At 45.2% G+C, this 17,110-nt stretch overlaps 1 protein-coding gene across 1 annotated transcript; it reads left to right on the top strand.

Annotated features, from left to right (window-relative positions):
• Positions 1 to 8,286: 8,286 nt before the first annotated feature.
• On the top strand, positions 8,287 to 10,815 carry LOC309585752 (inositol 1,4,5-trisphosphate receptor-interacting protein-like 1; the record flags this gene model as incomplete). The annotated part of the gene is made up of 3 exons (XM_082303628.1): positions 8,287 to 8,569; positions 9,074 to 9,166; positions 9,521 to 10,815. 3 exons carry the CDS (start codon positions 8,287 to 8,289, stop codon positions 10,813 to 10,815), a joined length of 1,671 nt encoding a protein of 556 aa, XP_082159754.1.
• Positions 10,816 to 17,110: the final 6,295 nt, after the last annotated feature.

The following is a 17,110-nucleotide window of genomic DNA, read 5'->3' as shown; positions in this document are numbered from 1 at the left end:
CACCAGCCATCTCCCTTGACCTCTAGCATCAGGCACTTGCAGGGGGAAGGATCTGGTCTCACAAATATTTTCATACTCTGATCTCTGTGATTTATTAACCATGAAGTTTTTTGCCTTCAGAACTCAAGATGCCATTTCAAATAATTTCATGTGCAAAAGTCGAGTTATTGGGCAAAAGGGATCCTTGATAGCTGGGTACAAAGGACAGCAGGACTGCTGTTGCTGTTTTCTTTTCAACTACTGTGCTTGCTGTGTGACCTTGAGGAAATAGGTTCACTGCAGCTTTATGGTTCCGTTTTTGCATAGGGAAAATAAGGGCAGTGATAATTGCTTTCAGTTGTAAAACACTTCAAGATTTATGGAATATGAATGATTCTTACTAAGTGAAAAGTGTTGCAAAGCTGGCTTAGTTGCACACTGTGCTAACAAAATCCCGTATCAGCCTATTGACCCCAGCCTGAAACACTCATTAAAGTTTATAGGACATTTTGGTGGATGAGTTGAGGCAGTTGTTCTGCTGGAAATATCATACTGAAAGCACTTTTAAATCCATCATCCGCTTTGACTTTTTTCTCTATTAAAACTAAACACAACTGCTTGCTCTTTCCAGTTTTCTTAGTTTAGTTTTTGATGGGTAAGTACTCACTGTTAACTCAGCTTGTACCCCCATGGCATCTGAGACATTACAGTTCATTCTAGTCATAGCATAAACACACAATAGCTGTTGTACTGAGACAAAAAGAGTTATAAAACATGTAAGATATCCAATGGACTGGTATTAACTATCAAGTTGCATGGTCACTTTTGAATGTCAAATGTTCTTTTTATGGATACTGCATTAATTTAATTTGTGCTTAAACGTTAGCTAGGCTAGACATTGGTGTCTGAAAAGTTTACATATTTTTCCAATGTCAAAATGTGTAAATTTAGTATTAAAGAAATAAAACATATTTACTTGTACTAGAGGAAAAATACTTTCGTAGCAAAGAAATTAACTGAGGTGCTCTTTAGAAATAGGTCTGCCTTGCTTACAGAATTGTTGCTTATGCAGTAAAGCAGATCTACAGATGTTTTCTTTTTTTCTTCCAGATAAAACTTGGATTGTTTGAAAAGTGGGGAGATATTTCACCATAGTACAAAAGAAGATACAGAAGAGGAGAGCAGAATGAGAGCTCTGCAAGTGCCACATGCCTGCAGCCTGCTGTCTTTAGCGATGCTGTTCCTTCCAGTCACTGGAACGTCAAAACAAAATATCCCAAGACTGAAGCTTTCCTATAAAGGTAAACTTTTCAGTAGTTTCTCTGATTCTGGCACTTTGGTTTCGATGTGATACTGCCAGCAGTTCTTTTTGTATTACTAACCAGGAAATACATAATAGAAGCCTTAAAGATGGATGAATTCTGCCTCGGGGCAGTATTAAAATCTGGGTTTTTTGTTGTGTCGGGGCACATGTTTCTGAAGTATAAATGTCTTTTAAAAGTATTATTTCTGTTTGCTCCAAGAGGATGTTAACAGACTATACATAAATTAGAGGGGAGTGGTCCTTGAAAGGCTCTGAGGTGCATTGGAGACATTCCTGTGTGGCTGGTGCGGATGATGTGACACATGGAGGACATTCACACCTTCCTACAGCATCAGAGAAAGTTGAGAGCGCTGACTCAAGTGTTTCAAGGGGACTGACATTTATTTTTGTAATAATTCTTTTTCTATCACTAAGTGGGTATGTTAAACTCTTCATATGTGGTTTTCTTTCTCCTTGCCTCTTTGGATCACAAAAGCGTGATTCTCTGCAGAATTTCTTAGTCTTGTGTGTAGTTCTTGTTAAGAATGGTACCGTCTGAGGGATTTCAACACAGACATATTTATGTATTAATGGCCAATTTTTTAAAGAAGGTGGATTTCTTTTTGCTTTGCATGTACAGTACACCTCCACAGGCACAGAGATGTGTCACTGACACTTCCTTCTTTAGTGAAAACAAATGCTCTCCAGTTAGTTATGTTTCAGCTATGTCAGCACCTTGCCCTTAGGGGAGCTATTTCTGCTCTGTTTTTCAAACTTATGTCTTCCTATGCATTGCAGAGTTACACTCAGGATGGTGTGATGGGACAGGCTGTAGAGCCTTCATCGGGGCTTATGATATGTTTATCATGAGTTTAACACCCAGAGAAATGTATTGAGTAAGCAGAATGACATGCTATTTATTTACAAGCTTCTCTTTTGCTAGATTTGCATGCCACTGTGCATGCTATTCCACTGTGTATATAAATGTGTTTGGATGTGTTTGTGTGAGAGAGACAGAGGAAGCAAGATCAAGGGATCTTGACAACATTTTTATAAATTCAGGGAACAGTTGCACTCCCTGAAGCCAATGCATACAGAAACTGAAAGAGCTGACATGAGTTATGAAAGTTAGCAGTAAAACCCTCCTGACATACAGCCGGCCTTCTCACAGCTAGGCCTTTTGAGCTAATTCCCAAAAGCAGCATATACCATATGGCCATGGCATTTACTGTGGATTTGACGCTCACGATTAGTGAATTCCTCTCAACTTCAAAAGCAGATAGCCTTTGGCAAAATCCTGATGGATGCCTTTGGCAGGTAAAGAGGGGGAGAAAGAAAAATTAGTGAGGTCAACACAGGGGAAAAAAAATGGCTGAAATCTTAGTTTAAAATAGTGGCAGAGACCTGCTGGGAACAGTTGGGAAAATGCCTGAGCTCGTTTAAAAAGACAGTGAGCAGATGATTGATATTTAGGCCCTGACCCAAACTTTTATTAGCAACTTCATAAACCTTTCAGTTTGGCTTGAGGGATACCGTTTCCTGTCCAAACTTATTCACCTATATCCCTGTAGGGGGGGAAAATCAACAACAGATACAGATGCAAAACAGCACATAAATCTTAGTTTTGAGAGCTGTGATGGAACTGAAAAGTCAGAAGAAAGAGAATTACCAGAATTTATTGTGCCTTGTCTTACTTTCTTGGGGGGTTGGAAGGTGTATATTTTTCCACATGGAACAAGAAATAATTTAATGCTGTTTTTTCACATTTATGTATTGTAAATGATTCCAGTATGGCTTATCATAATTAAACTATATTTTGCGTGTTGACAACAGAATATCAGATGTACTGAATATTTAATATAGTTGTGAGAATTAAGTCTACCTTCCTCCCCCCAAATCTTTCAGACAAAACAATTCCAAGGTTTCTGAGAATAAGATGTAGGAGAAATGAACTGTTTTGCCAGTTCTCATAAAATTGTTAGTCATGTCACTGACAAGTCCTGGCATCTCTGTTCTTTGGAATTCATACTTGAACTCTCATGAAGAGGAGAATACAGGGCTCTTTTCCTTCTTTATGGAAAACAGATGAGAACTGGCCACATCAGGCAGTTCCAAAAACCTGGTCACATGTGTCTTTGAAGGGAAGGTTTCATCTCCTTTCAGGTGCAATGTGCTTATGGCATAGCTCCATCTTCCCAGAAGAGCTGAGCATTTGCTGGGGCAGGAGAGCTGGAAGTAAGCGGGACTTTGCTCTGCAGTTACTGAAGCTTCCAGTTGCATCAATCAGTGGTGGATGGAGGAAGAGGGAGAGGGTAGGGTGGTTAAAGATGTGTCTATAACTGCAGGAGTGCTTCAATAAACCACAGCATGTCAAAGCTCCTTTGTGTTCAAACAGCAATTGAAATTTTAGACCTTCTCTGAATGGCAGTTACAGGTTTCCTTCTTCTCAAGGTTGTCATCTTAACGAATGGGAATCTGTGCAGGAAATGTTAAGATATTCCAGTGAGTGATGTTGGGATCAATGTAAAGTCATACAATGGATTTCCTTTATTGTTTGTCCCAGTCTAAAGATGTGTTCTAAAAAACTGTGCATGTATAAAACTAAAACTACACACAAATCAATTAAAATATGTTGTAGTACAGAATCAAAGCCATATATTTTCCACCTGTGTTAACCGAATACACTATGATCTTTAATCACATATCTCATCCTTTCACATTTTCCCTGATCCATTAGTTGAAAAATTCTCTTATTCACTCAGACTTAACGTTTAGATACTCGTTCATGTCATTACTATCCCAGAAATTGTCACTCCTCTTGTGATGTTTTTAGGGTGCTCTCACTGCATATACCTTACTTATTCTGTGTATCTTAGATACTTCTACAAGATTGAGGTGCTTTTACTATTACAGCTTTAATATTAGGAGAAGGTAACAAACTGTCTTCTAATAGAAGATTATGATCTTTAGAAAACCAGGGGATGATTTTGAGTAATATTCCATATTTTGACTCTCTTTGCCCAGTACTGCTTTCAGTCTAAGACCAACAGTGTGTATTTATCACTCATTTTCATGTAGCTGGAGATAACCTGTGACCTTCATCCAAACTGCAGAACTCCACAAGCACAGAAGTGATATTCAGCTTCCCTAAGCAGCACGTCCTTGTTGTCTGCTGCCTCATTTAACATCCTCATTCCAACCTCTAGAGCAGATGCAGAAGGTTTTCATATACCAGTCTAATTCATTAATGTCATTTTCAGGACAGCATCAGTTCTGTTACTAAAGAATGGAAGGCTCAGTGTCCTAATTCATGTATGTTTAATTCATACAGTGTAGACAGTCTTGTTTCTGTTTGATCTTCTGAGTAATAATTTTTCCTAATGCATTGGGAGGTCCTTCCATAAATATCGTGTGTGTGTCTTTTTAGATTTTACTTCATAGGGAGAAGTAAAGAATAGCCAGACCAGAAGGTTGATTGCCTTCTGAGAAAAAGAAGAAAAAAAAGCAAATTTTTCTCAATTTGTGGCTATCCTAAAATTTTCCTGCCGAAAGAGAGAATCCTAATTGCAAATTTAACCCTATTGATTTGATTTACTTGGCTGCTTTTCATGGACATTTTAGTAAGTGTAGTCTGTGTTCTCAGTGAATGCATTTATATTACAAAAGTGTGCACCCTAGTTTCTTGGCTGGGGGGCATGCCCTAGCCCAGATTTGGACATTGTCACCAGTGACATCCACAAACATCTATCATTCCCGTGTGGGAATGTGGCCATTCCCCAGAGCAAGCCATGCTTACTGGGAATGTGGCCATTCCCCAGAGCAAGCCATGCTTACTGTGACAGCGGTGACTTGGTCAGAGGACCAGGAATCCTGCATTGTGACACAGTACAGAGGAATAAGCAGGACTGAAGGCAACGTTTGGCTTTTAAAGCAGGATTTACTTAGCACTGTTAAAAACGACTGTGGTAGTAATTTACATCTAATAAACAAAAGCATTATTCTCAGCTGATTTGTTTTTCTCCATATAGAATGAATTAAGATGCAGTCTCACTCTCACTGAAGTCATGGCAAGAGTTTTTCCACTGAAGTTAATTGAAGCAAGATCAAATTCACGCTCTTCACTTTTTTCATCTTACCTAAATAAACTAAAGACAGGTAGTTCTTTCTCCTCTGCTGAAGGATGACAGTGCTAAATCATCAGCTCCACATGGAAATTAGCCATGTTTAAGGATTGTTTAGTTTCACGCAGTGTTTTGCGCACAGGATTTTCTTCCCCCAGAGTGATCCATTCTTAAAACATGGTGAAAAAGCAAACAGAGAATATTTTGGTGCCAGGAATTCTTTTGAAAATTTGACTGGGTGAGTGCATTTCCTTAATGTTCAAAAATTATCCTTTGACCATGCTATTTAACAGTGTCAAGCATTCTGTTCTCTATATTGTTTTTGCTTTAAACCTGTTTCATTTTAGAACTGATGAGATGCTTAACTGTTGCATCAGAGCAGTTAGTTTGTTCAGTTTCAGTACAGCTGGCTTATTTCCATGTCATGCATCATTTAATTATACATATAAAACATAGTTAAAATTGTACAGCTCCATGAGCCTCACTTAAACTGTCTGTGGCACTGCAGTAATCCCAGTACCCTGACAGGGTGTTGCACAGCTGTGACTGGTTGGAATGTGGTAAACTGGTGATGTGTAAGAGAGCCTGGAAATGAGCTTGCATTTTGCAGCTGTGCTTGCTCTACTGGAAGAGGAAGTTAAACCAGAAAAAAACTGCTCTTGTGGCAATATCAGCATCTGTAAATCTGAATGCTTAATGAAAATCAAGGAAAATGTGCTGAGTGAGGAAGTGGTGCTTTTCCCTTGTTTGTCATTTAATTAATTTTTGGTGGTTTGTTATTTCTCAGAAAAATCTATCTCAGATTCCTCTGTGGAAAAACATGAAGTGTTTATGTGGGAGTGAAGATCCTAGTATTGGATGATTGTCTAGATATGCAAAAGACTTTGCCTGTTTTGTCTCAAAAATGCTTTCTGGAGGCAGTGATCATTGACACTTAAAATGTACCCTAGCTTGAAGATGGATGGGCACTGCTGTCCATGTGTATATGCTGTCGACTGAGTATAAACTTGAAGGCATCTATTACATCTTAGTAATGGGAAAAGCAGCAAATTTCTTACAGACACTTTTTTCCTTTTTTAAGCTAGTGAACTTGAAGGTCAGATTCAACGATATGTTGCATTTTCTGTCATATAATTATCATATCTATAATGTCCTGAAGAGCAGCCTCCAGTCAGTGACATCAACAGTTTACACAGCAGTTGAACTAAGAATAACCTTGGAGAACTGACCCATGTCAACCTCTTATGAGTGTAAACTGTAGTTCACAACAGTTTCTGTTTTTTCATGATCACAGAAGGGCCTCAGTTGGATAAAAGAAGAATTGTGTTCAAAAAATACAAAACTATTCTGCTGAATGTTCACTTTACTGTATCTCAGAAGAGGAGAGGAAACAAAACTGAAAGAGTAATACTTAACAAAGTATTTTTGCTCCCTTATAAAAAGAAGGACAGGACAACATCAAAAACAGCTTCCCTAGAAGAATGCAGGGAAGATACATGATAAGTGGCATCAGCTTGGAAGAGGGATCAAAACTCTTTCTTTGATTGCTTTTACTAATGACATCTGTTTAAGCAAATCCAATTCAGAGCAGTTTCAGAAATCCCAAACTTGTTCTCTTTCTGAGCACTATTTGGAGGGCATGATCTGCCTGACATCAGTGTCTGTCTAGCAGTGGACATCTGTGGTCACTATGCAGGTGCTCGATTCACATCCTGTTTCCTTTTCCTCCCTCCCCATTTCTGCAGTTCCATTTGTAGGTGAGTTCCCCAAAGAAGAGCTGAGGAACATAAGGGATGACTCTTCCATACTCACAGTCCTTTGGAGATAAATACACAGAGATAGCAGAAAGAGTCAGAATTTCCTTTAATAAACCAGTGCAATATCAGACAAGTCAGAGAGATTGGTTAACTCTGTTTAAGGCAGACAATTTTGAAGATGGTGGGAGTGACAGATGTACATCTTTGCTACAAATTTGAAAAATGAGACATTCTACTTTCTGAACAAAATCCTGGCTATCCCAGAATTTTGCACTGTGTTGAACCATAGAGTTTTAAGAGCTGAGAGGTTGTTGAAGACACCAAAATTTTGTAATTAACTTACTGGGCCTCTTTAAGGAGGGTGTTACGTCTTCCTGTGCATCATTCAAGCAGCCTGGATTTCTTTCAGAAAGATTTCTCACTAAATCTGTAACAAAACATTAGCCTATATGACATCCTGCCCCAAAAGTAATAAATATAAATATTATTAATAAAAAATGTCCCCCTCCAAGATTAAATAAAAGCTTACACCTATATACCAAGAGCATCCACGGATCATGTCACACAAATTTATATTTGACAAGGGTTTGTGTGGGAGGGCGCTTGTGCCTGCTTTGTACAGGGAAGCTCTGGGGTTCCCAGGTTCACAACTGATGGGTCTGCACTTTGTGTCTGTTGAGGCTCTGGGTGCCCAGGGCCATGAGCAGTTCCCGGGCTGGGGATGGCGGGTGGGGCTGGCCTGTGATGCGCTCTGGGGCCTGTGACAGCACAGGGGCCGTGTCACAATGGGGGCAGCTATAAAAGGCCCCATTGGTTGACGCTGCCCCCAGTAGAGCCTGGGCAAGCGGTGAGTGCCCACAGGCGGTGGGGAGGCAGGGCTGGGGGAGGGCTGGGGCAGAAGCGCTGGCACCCGGGGCGTGTGTTCTGTCCCTGCGTCCAGGGCCCAGCCCCTGGCGGGAGCGCCTTGCTCAGGCTCGGTGCTTGCTGGGGCAGCGGTGCAGGCCTTGCCTCCTGCCAGCTGCCGGGGCCTCTCCTTCCTGCTGCCACATCCCCGTGGCTCCTGCCCTGCACTGGCTGCCTCCATTCCGGCCCTACTGAACCCCTTCTGTGTGTCCTCTTGCAGACCATGGCTTTATTGTCATTGCTCTTCGTGCTCGTGCAAAGCCTGATCCAGTACCCCCAGCCAGCTGGGGATGGGCTGGATGAGGCCACGCACCGGCGAATGCAGGAGCGTGAGGAGCTGCTCGACCGCGAGATGGCTCGGCTGCTGCAGGAGCTGGAGCAAGGGCCCCCGGAGCAGCAGGACGAGGGCTGGGGAGCCCTGCTCTTTGGTGCCCTGCAGCAGTGGCCATTCTGGGCTCTTGCTGGACTCCTGCTCCTCTTGGGCCTGTGGTTTAGCTGCAGGAGGAGTCCTGAAGCCAGCAAAACCAACAGCAGCGGCAAGGACCAGACCTCCTGCAAGACCTTGGGAGAGGAGAAGGAAAAAGAAAAGGAAGAAGACAGTTTGGATTCCGAGAGAGATGGAGAAAACATTGATGTGACTGTGGAGGCAGATGACAGTGGCAGCGGAAATGAAGGAGAAGGCAGTCCTGTGGCTGCAAATGAAGGAGACGACAATGATGCCAATGAACGAGATGAAGATGTGAAGTTGAAGAAAGACAGTGATGTTAAAAGTGATGATGGCCATGACGCAAGGAAAGATGAAGGCTGGAGTGATGGGAATATGCCAGGAGACAATACTGCTGAAGGAAATGAAGAAGAACCTGGCAATGTTACTGGAGGTGTGGAAGACCTAGATGAAGCAAATGAAGGAGAAAACAAGGATGTGAAGGTGGAGCCAGACAAGGATGCTGGAAAGGAAGAAGAAGGAGATGGAAATGAAGAAAAAACCGATGATGCGTATATGAAAGCAGGCAACGATGACGTACGTGAAGGTGAAGATGGAAAGGAAGAAAAAGCGGATGTGAAAGTGCAGGAAAGCAGTGATGCCAGTGAACAAAGAAGCAGTGATTGGACAGGACAAGAAGACAGCCGTGATGGTGAGAATGCAGTAGACCATTGTGGTTTTGCTGCAACTGAGGAAGAAAAGAAGGACATTGGAAATGAAGAAAGCAATCTTGGAGACAAAGATGAGAAAGCCAGTGCTGCCGATAGGAAGGGAGAAAAGAATGAAAATGGAAATGGAGAGGAACATGGCAATGTTGCTTCAACTGAAGAAGGTGTTGATAAGATAAATGAAGGAGAAAGCAGCAATATGAAGCTGAAGGAAGACAGTCATTCCAGTGAACACAGAGCCACTGATTGGAATGGGAAGGATCAGGAAAACAGGGATGCGAATGTGAAAGGCGAGAAGAATGAAGATGGAAAAGAAGAAGAAGGTGGAAATGTGGCTGCCAGTGAAAAAGAAGGCAGTGGTGCTGCTGGCAAGGACAAAGGCAGCAGTGGTGGAATTGAAGAGGAAGAAGACGCCTGTGACGTTGGGAATAAGCGAGGGATCCTTTTAGTGGATCGCATACAGTGTCCTGTCGAGGACGTGGAGAGAGGTCGCTCAGTGGCAGCTGAGCTGATGGAGAGCTTCACGCGTGTCTTTATTGACAGCGTGAGCAATAGTTTCTACCCGGTGCCTCAAGAAGCCATCGGGGTGGGCAGTGCCTTTGAGGGTTGGAGTCCCCGTGAGCAGGATGTGGTGTACCGCGTGCTGGTCCCACTGAATCCCCCACCGGGACACGCCTTCCACCTGGAGCTGAACAGTGCAGGGCAGATGGCAGCAAGGACCTTCTGCGTCCGTGTGGAGCTGGTGTGCACGTGCGAGAGGGAGCAGCTGGGCGAGAAGCTGTTGTGCTTCCTGCACCACTCGCAGGAGGAGCTGCGGCGGAAGCAGAAGCCCAGCCTCCTAGAGACACTCTGCACCGGCTCCTACCTGGACGTGGAGAAAACCTCCCACTGGTTCTACCAGCTGGTGAGATGCTCGTGGCTGCATTTGCCTCAGTCGTACTCATGGCACTTGGTGTTTCAGCCCTGCAGCCGGTCCTGCCAATTCCGGCTGAGCAAAGGCAAGAAGAGCCTGATGGTGGAGATGCTGTTTGGGGTGCGCCACGGGGACTCCGACATCTTTGTGGTCAGCCAGCCCACAGAGGCCCAGAAAGGCGGCTCCAGCATCTTTGTGAGCAGCCAGCCCGCCGAGGCCGACTCCATCGCAAGCACAGCGTGGCCTGAGACGTACGCTGTGGCAGAGGCAAAATTCTTCCAGCACGTCGCCAGGCAGGTGCCGTGTGAGAGCTTGCACCTGAAATGCCTGCAGCTCTTCACCTGCATCCTGAGGGGCACAGGTTTTTCCAGCTCGACCTGGAAGACTGTGGTCATGCACGTGCTGACCACCGTACCGCTGTCCCAGTGGCGCAGGAGGGAATTTGCGCGGCGGCTGTGGGACATCATGGCATACCTGCGCCGCTGCCTGCAGTTGAAATGCCTGGAGCACTTTGTCCTGGGCAACCAGAGGCTTCCTGAGGAGATCAGCTTGCCGCCGGCAATGCGAACGGTCGAGCCACTCAACCTCTTTGAGCACCTGGCCCGAGATCCGGCCGCCCACGCAGAGGCGATGCGAGCTTACGGTCAGCTGCGATTCCGCCTCTGGATGCTGCTCTCCAACCACTGAGAGGAATTCCCTGCACAGAGCTGTGCTGGGGGGGCTCCCACCCGATGGCAGCCACGTGAGCACTGCATAATTCTTGCTTTTTTCACTGGCAATCCTGAAGCTGCTTTCCTGTTCCTGCGGAAGGAAGATGCTGCGGCACATTAATTCATTGTGCAGACACACATCTCTGCGTGGCCTTGCCCTTCACCTTTCAGCTTACCACGGTGCTGTTGCAATGTTCCTACGTCTACGAGGCAGAAACTGGCTCCACCTGCACATCCTTACAGAAGACTATGAACTGACAGAGGTTGCTTGGCATACCTCCAAGTCCAAAAAACGAGCCTGTTAGGGACTTAATGTAATTCTTCAGTAAGCTGTACTTATTGTAGTTTTTTAAGGATGTAGTTTTTCTTAGTATATGAAAGTACAACAGGTAGTTTTAAGTCACACTACCATGGAAGAATAGGTAGTCCAAGTTTTCATAATGGGAACTGGATATATTATCCATGCTTCAAGAGGCCCTTTAGTATTGTCAGTGGGTAAACTATTTTGTAAACTTACCCTTAGTTTAGGCAATTAAACTACACTGCTGTAGTTGCTTGGCTGCTTTTCAGTAATATCCAGATATTTATGTTAGGAAAAACAATAAAAGGAGAGAAGTTTCTCAAATTGCCTGAAAAGTGTCCTTCTTTATATTTAATCCAATGGTTCTTAGAGAACGTCCATCCATTGCAGCTACCTGAAAAAAATGACAAAGTGACTCAAGCGGTGATTGTGTCCAGCAGTCACATCTCGGTATTGCACTTCTGCAACTCACTAGAGCAGGGGATTAATTTTGTCTCATGAATGCAACCAGAAGTCATGATGGTTGAAACAGCTAAAATATTAATTAATCCTCCCAGTGCTGCTTCAAACCTGCCCCTCCTCATTCAGAGCATGGGAAAGAAAGCTGCTGTGGCCCACGTCAGAGAGGGAAGGCCTCTGAAGGGACAGGAACAAGCAGCTCCATGTGAGGAGAGCAGGCAGGAACCTCCTAGAGGAGGATCGCTGCCAACAGCAGAACTCGCTGTTCCACTGAGAGGGAACTGTGCTCGCTGGGGTCCCTGCCTTTTGCTTCCTCTGCTGGGCAGGCACTGCTCCCACCACAGCCCCTTTGGCCCAGCTTGTGGAAGGAGGAGAACACCCTCCCTGCTCCCTTCTCCCCAAACACACACACCCACTTTGTTCCCCTCTCCTCTGCCCCCAGCTGCAGAGACCTGCCCTTTCCCTTGCTCCAGCGCTCATCAGCCCCTTCCACAAGGACATGTGCTCTCAGTGGGTAGGACTTGATCTCTGTGTGCCATTGAGCCTTACGGCCTGACCGCACAGCTTGTGTGGCCTCTGGAGCGATGCTTGGAGTCAGGGAGAAGCACGGCCCCCATGGCTTCTTGCTGCACAATGCACCCAGGGCTAGATTGGCCAGGGCCAAAACTATTGCAGGTGGTTAAACTGTGGGTGTGGCTGTGAGTTTTGGTGCAAGTGTGCTGTGTGTCTGAGGAGCATGCTGGGAGAGGGGAAGGGCAGAACCTACAGCTGTCCAGTGTTGCCACTGAAATACTGCTGTGCAGCTCAGGTGCTGATTTTAACTGGTCAGTAGTATGCAACCCCACTAGGATGGAAATTGAAAACAGTGCTCCATAAGAGCAAGCATAGCCAAATGATCTGGATGTCTTTCTGGCACTGAGCTGTTCTTTCAGGCCTTGAAAACAGGGGCAGCTCTGATAAAGTAACTGAGCAGCTGGTTGGTATTAACTCTCCTTTGCACTGTCAATTCACCTTCTTTGGGAATAGCTCACCCTGCTCTGTGTCCCTCCTAAGCCTGTCAGTATCGATGTGAATGTGCTTTTCACACCCATGCCATCTGGCACTGGTATTACACCAGAGTTCTTCTGCCACTGCAGTTCAAGGTCTTTCAATTTTTGCATGAAAGTCTTGTCTCCTATGTTATGGACACTGCACTCCTTAGGAAGCTGACAAATACATTTGAACATAGTGGGAAAAATGTTGAAGTGGAAGCGTTGCGAAGATGTGTGGCCAATTTCACAACATCTTTCCTGTGGAACTGCTGCAGGCTGAATGGAGCAAGTCCTGCTGTCAGATGTGCATTCGGAGAAAGCAGGTTTGAATAAAATAAGTCACAGCCAGAGAACTGTCAGCGCTTATCAATAGTGTCAAGATACGAGTTTCTGTAGCCAATTGTCCTTTGGATTTACTGAAGAAAATCCCTTACTGGTTTAAATCCTGGACACTGAAATCCACAAGAAAATTCCCATTTGCTCCAAAGCGAAGTCCCTTTCCCTTTCTTCCTGCTTCCTTCATCAGTGAAGCACAAACTGAGTTAGAATTTAAAACTGTGTTCTTCTCTGTACAGCCCCTACCAGAGAGGATGAGCAGAAGTATCAGGACAAGCTGGTGGTGTCTTCTCTGGCCTTAAACATCTGGGCTGTAAGATGTAGCGAAGTCATTTATCTTGCCTCAGCGTTGCCGTGTTCATGTCCAGAGAATGGCCTGTTGTCAGAAGCCTTTCTGAAGACGCAGTTACTTGAAAATTGCAGGTGCAGGTGCTTGCAGCTACTCTAACCTTTTGTGCATCCTTCTGAGGGAAGCATAGTCTGAAATGAAGAAGTGGCAGTATTTTGAAGGCAAGTGCAATTAGAAGGAGGGTAATTTGTTTGGAAAGGTGGGGATAGCACTGCCTATAATTTCACAAAGCATACTTTGAGAAAGGAAGAGCTGTGTGCCTTAAGGTGCTAATCATGATCAGCATGTTCCATTCTGAACACCTGGACATGCTTGCAAAATACAGGACATGTCTCCATCCAGGCTGGAAAGAAGGAGCCCACTGCTGCAGGGTGGAGTGGGTTCCTTTGTGCAAGTCAGCACAAGTCCCAAAGCCTTGAGGTGGACTGGAAGGTAGAGAGCTTCTAGACACAAGCTATTGCCACAGAGTGTTTGGTTGGTGTTGCCTGTTCCTAAGAGTGTGGACTAATCTCCACTCTTCATTCCCCGTGTCTGTTTCCTTCCTAAGGAAGATTCACGCCTTTCTGGTTGCAGGTCATGTGCTTATGCAGCTAAAGGTAGCTGGGAGGCTGCTGAGCTGAGCTGAGCTGGTAGGCTAAGTGGAGCAGTAAAAGTCTTTCCCAGTCAGTGAGTTGACCTCAGGTCCTTCAAATAATGCAGTCCAAGAAGATTTTGCCAGTATTTCCACTGGAAGCCTACCACGGGTCTCTTGCTTTTTCTGTGTTTGACTGGCTGGTAGATTGGGAGGGACAAGGGGGTGTGAAATGCTTGACCAGGGCATGAATGAAATGACTTTTTTCTTTAGTTGGTCCTAGGCATCTCAACCTGAAGTTCTAAGGAGAGAGAGTGGGAGTAGCAGAGTTTGTTTAAAGCTGCCTTTTCTCCAGGGTCAGCAAATTAAGAGGCTCTTTACTACTCTGCGTCTGGTAGTGTGGGCTTTCTGAATAGCTTTAGCTACAGGTGAGTTTATGAAACACCTTCCTTAGAGTAGGGCGGAGGTTTTCTCTTATCTGCTTGATTCTCAGGTGACTGGAGGTCAGAAGAAATTTTCCCTCTTATTCTGCATCTTAGTTACTCATGTGGATTAGGAGAGCACTGTGAAGGGACTGGAAGGTAGTGATCAGTAGAGATCTAAAAAGAGGAGGATGAGATGCGCTGCTGAAACAGAGTAGCCTGTGAAATTCCTGACTCTCTCCTCTTTCTTTGTGATGATGCCTGTGAATGACTGATCAGTGGCTGCTGTGATCCTGTCTTCCTCTTCTTCCCTCCCTGCTGGGTAGCACTTGGGACACGGAGCTGTTCAATGGCGACCTCATCTAGATGGCAGAAATTATAAGGCATTGATTGTTATTATATAGGATGGTTCAGAAAACTGTTTTCTGAGTGCACCCAGCTCTTGTGTCATGGCTGGAGAAGAGAAGGGTGATTAATCAGACATTGTGTGTTTTGTCAGCCCTCAGCTGATAAAGAGTATTTCAGAGATCACCCAAGAGGAATTGGAGTAGCCCAAGGGAGCAAAAAGGGAGCTCCTGCTGTGCTGTGCTGTGATCGGCATCAGAGCAACCCTTCCCAATAAACAGCACCATCGTATCCAGTAGCAAGGATCTCCAGTCAGAAAAAAGCAATGGAGGAGGTTTGTATTGAGGATGGTGTCTAAATGCAGACACGTCTACATCCCTATACAAAATAGAGTTCCTCTCGGAACGGCAAGAGAGAAGCCAGTTGCTGCAAGTGTCAGGAGGAGCACATTAGAGTGGAGCGAGCCAAGCTTCAGGAGTTCTGTGGTTTCAGGACTTTTCTTTTTCCTTTTCCAAACTTGTATTTCTTGTTACAGTGGCTTGTCCATTTTTCAGCCGGGCTATTGATCAGCCACATCTAGCGTAAGAAGTAGTTTGGATGGGCCTGAGTATTTTTATCCTGCTTTGCAAAGCATAAGTTGGTTATGTGTGATCTTTTGTCAGTCAATAGACAGATCTTTGAAAGTGCTCCTAATTCTTTCCCTGCTCCACACTGCATCTCTACCACCTGATGTTCCTACCAGAATCAGTGATGGGGTGAATGAGAAGAAGAGTTATTTTGCTGATATAATTTGATTTAAGGTACTTGCCTGTGGATTTGAACTCTTGTAGTAAAGCTTATAAATCCTTTAGATTAGAACAGAAAAGCATGGAAAAACAGTCTGGCTTGAGGGTTTTTTTCCCAGACTCGAACTGGCATCAGCAAAGTGGATGGTCAGCTGAAAACTTTGAGTCAAATCCCTGTAAAGTGATGTGTCAAATCACGGCAGAGGATTCGTGTGGAGTTTGAGAAGAGTTTGGTTGCGCTCCGAGATGTGACAGTTTCCAAGGTGTGAGCTCATGTAAACAAGGAAGCAGATGGGGCTTCTAAACTCTGAACTAAAAGTACTTTGATGAAGGTTTTGTACCACGGAGTAACCGGTGATGGGAAATGAGTGTCAGGGCTGTTAGAAGGTGGAAGAGCCATCTTTCCCTTGGGGAAAAACCAAAGGCAAAGGGGTGGCCTTGTTTGTTCTGGCTTTGGAAGTGACCTTCCCAAGACTTCTGAAGAAAGGGGACGGGTTTTCCCCCATTTTCTAGAATTCTGTCTCATTAAGAAGAGTTGTCTGAACCCAGCGCCCTGTCGGTTCCCTGGGGGAGAGGTGGGCAGGACTGAAATACACTGTTCTATTCAGCCCCTAAACAGTGGGTTTGCCTTTGGTTTTGTCTAAAGCCAAGGGGGAGCTGCTGTCTCCAGTGAAACAAAGCTCCTTCCTCAGCTAAAATGTTTTCCAGCAGCGCTGGGAGGTCGGGCTGCTCTTCCCCGGCCCTGTGTTTCCAACGGGGTGAGGTTTGTGTGTGCCCTTCCCTTAGGGCAGATTCCTCCTGTAGGCAGATTCCTCCTGTAGGCAGCTTCTGTCTGTGCAAGCTGGGGTGACTTTGGGATGGATGGAGAGATCCTCAAGGGAGTCCAGAGGAGGCCAGGAAGGGCCAGGAAGTGCTCCAAGAGCTAGAGCATTACACAGACGGGCTGGGAGGGCTGGGAATGTTCAGCCTGGAGAAGAGAAGGCTCTGGAGAGCCCTTAGAGCCCTTTCCAGTGCCTAAAGGTGCCCCAAGAGAGCTGGAGAGGGACTTGAAGAGCCTGGCGTGAAAGGACAAGGAGGAATGGCTTCCCGCTGCCAGAGGGTGGGTTTAGATGGGATATTGGGAAGAAATCCTTCCCTGTGAAGGTGCTGAGGCCCTGGCACAGGTTGCCCAGAGAAGCTGTGGCTCCCCCTGGATCCCTGGCAGTGTCCAAGGCCAGGCTGGACAGAGCTTGAAGCAACCTGGGATAGTGAAAGGTGTCTCTGGCCATGGCAGGGGGTTGGAACGGGATAATCTTTAAGGTCCCTTCCCACCCAATCCCTTCTGTGATTCCATGATTCCAGCATCTCTACACACATGGAGAGCCAAAGCGCAGTGCAGCATCTTTGCCACCTGATCCTTAAGGTCACTTTGCTGGGCTGATGTTGGGAAACAAGACCTATGGATGGACTGATGAAGTCAGTCAATATTTTTGCCTCCTGCGGTGGAAAACACCTGCGATTCCTTTCCTTGCAGAGCTGCTGGGGGTTAAACAGCAGACAGTGCTTATGGGAATAACCCCTCAGCTGATCTTTGTCTTCCCTTGGTGGTTATTAACAGTGGCAGGGAGTTGTCTCCAGGATGCCCAAACGTCCCAGTGTCACTGTACGTGTCCGTGTGCGTTCATGAGGTTCCG

The sequence above is a fragment of the Coloeus monedula genome (genome assembly GCF_965178545.1).
Source record: "Coloeus monedula genome assembly, contig: HAP1_SCAFFOLD_243, whole genome shotgun sequence".
Lineage (NCBI taxonomy): Eukaryota > Metazoa > Chordata > Aves > Passeriformes > Corvidae > Coloeus > Coloeus monedula.
This window is presented reverse-complemented; position numbering and strand designations above follow the sequence as displayed.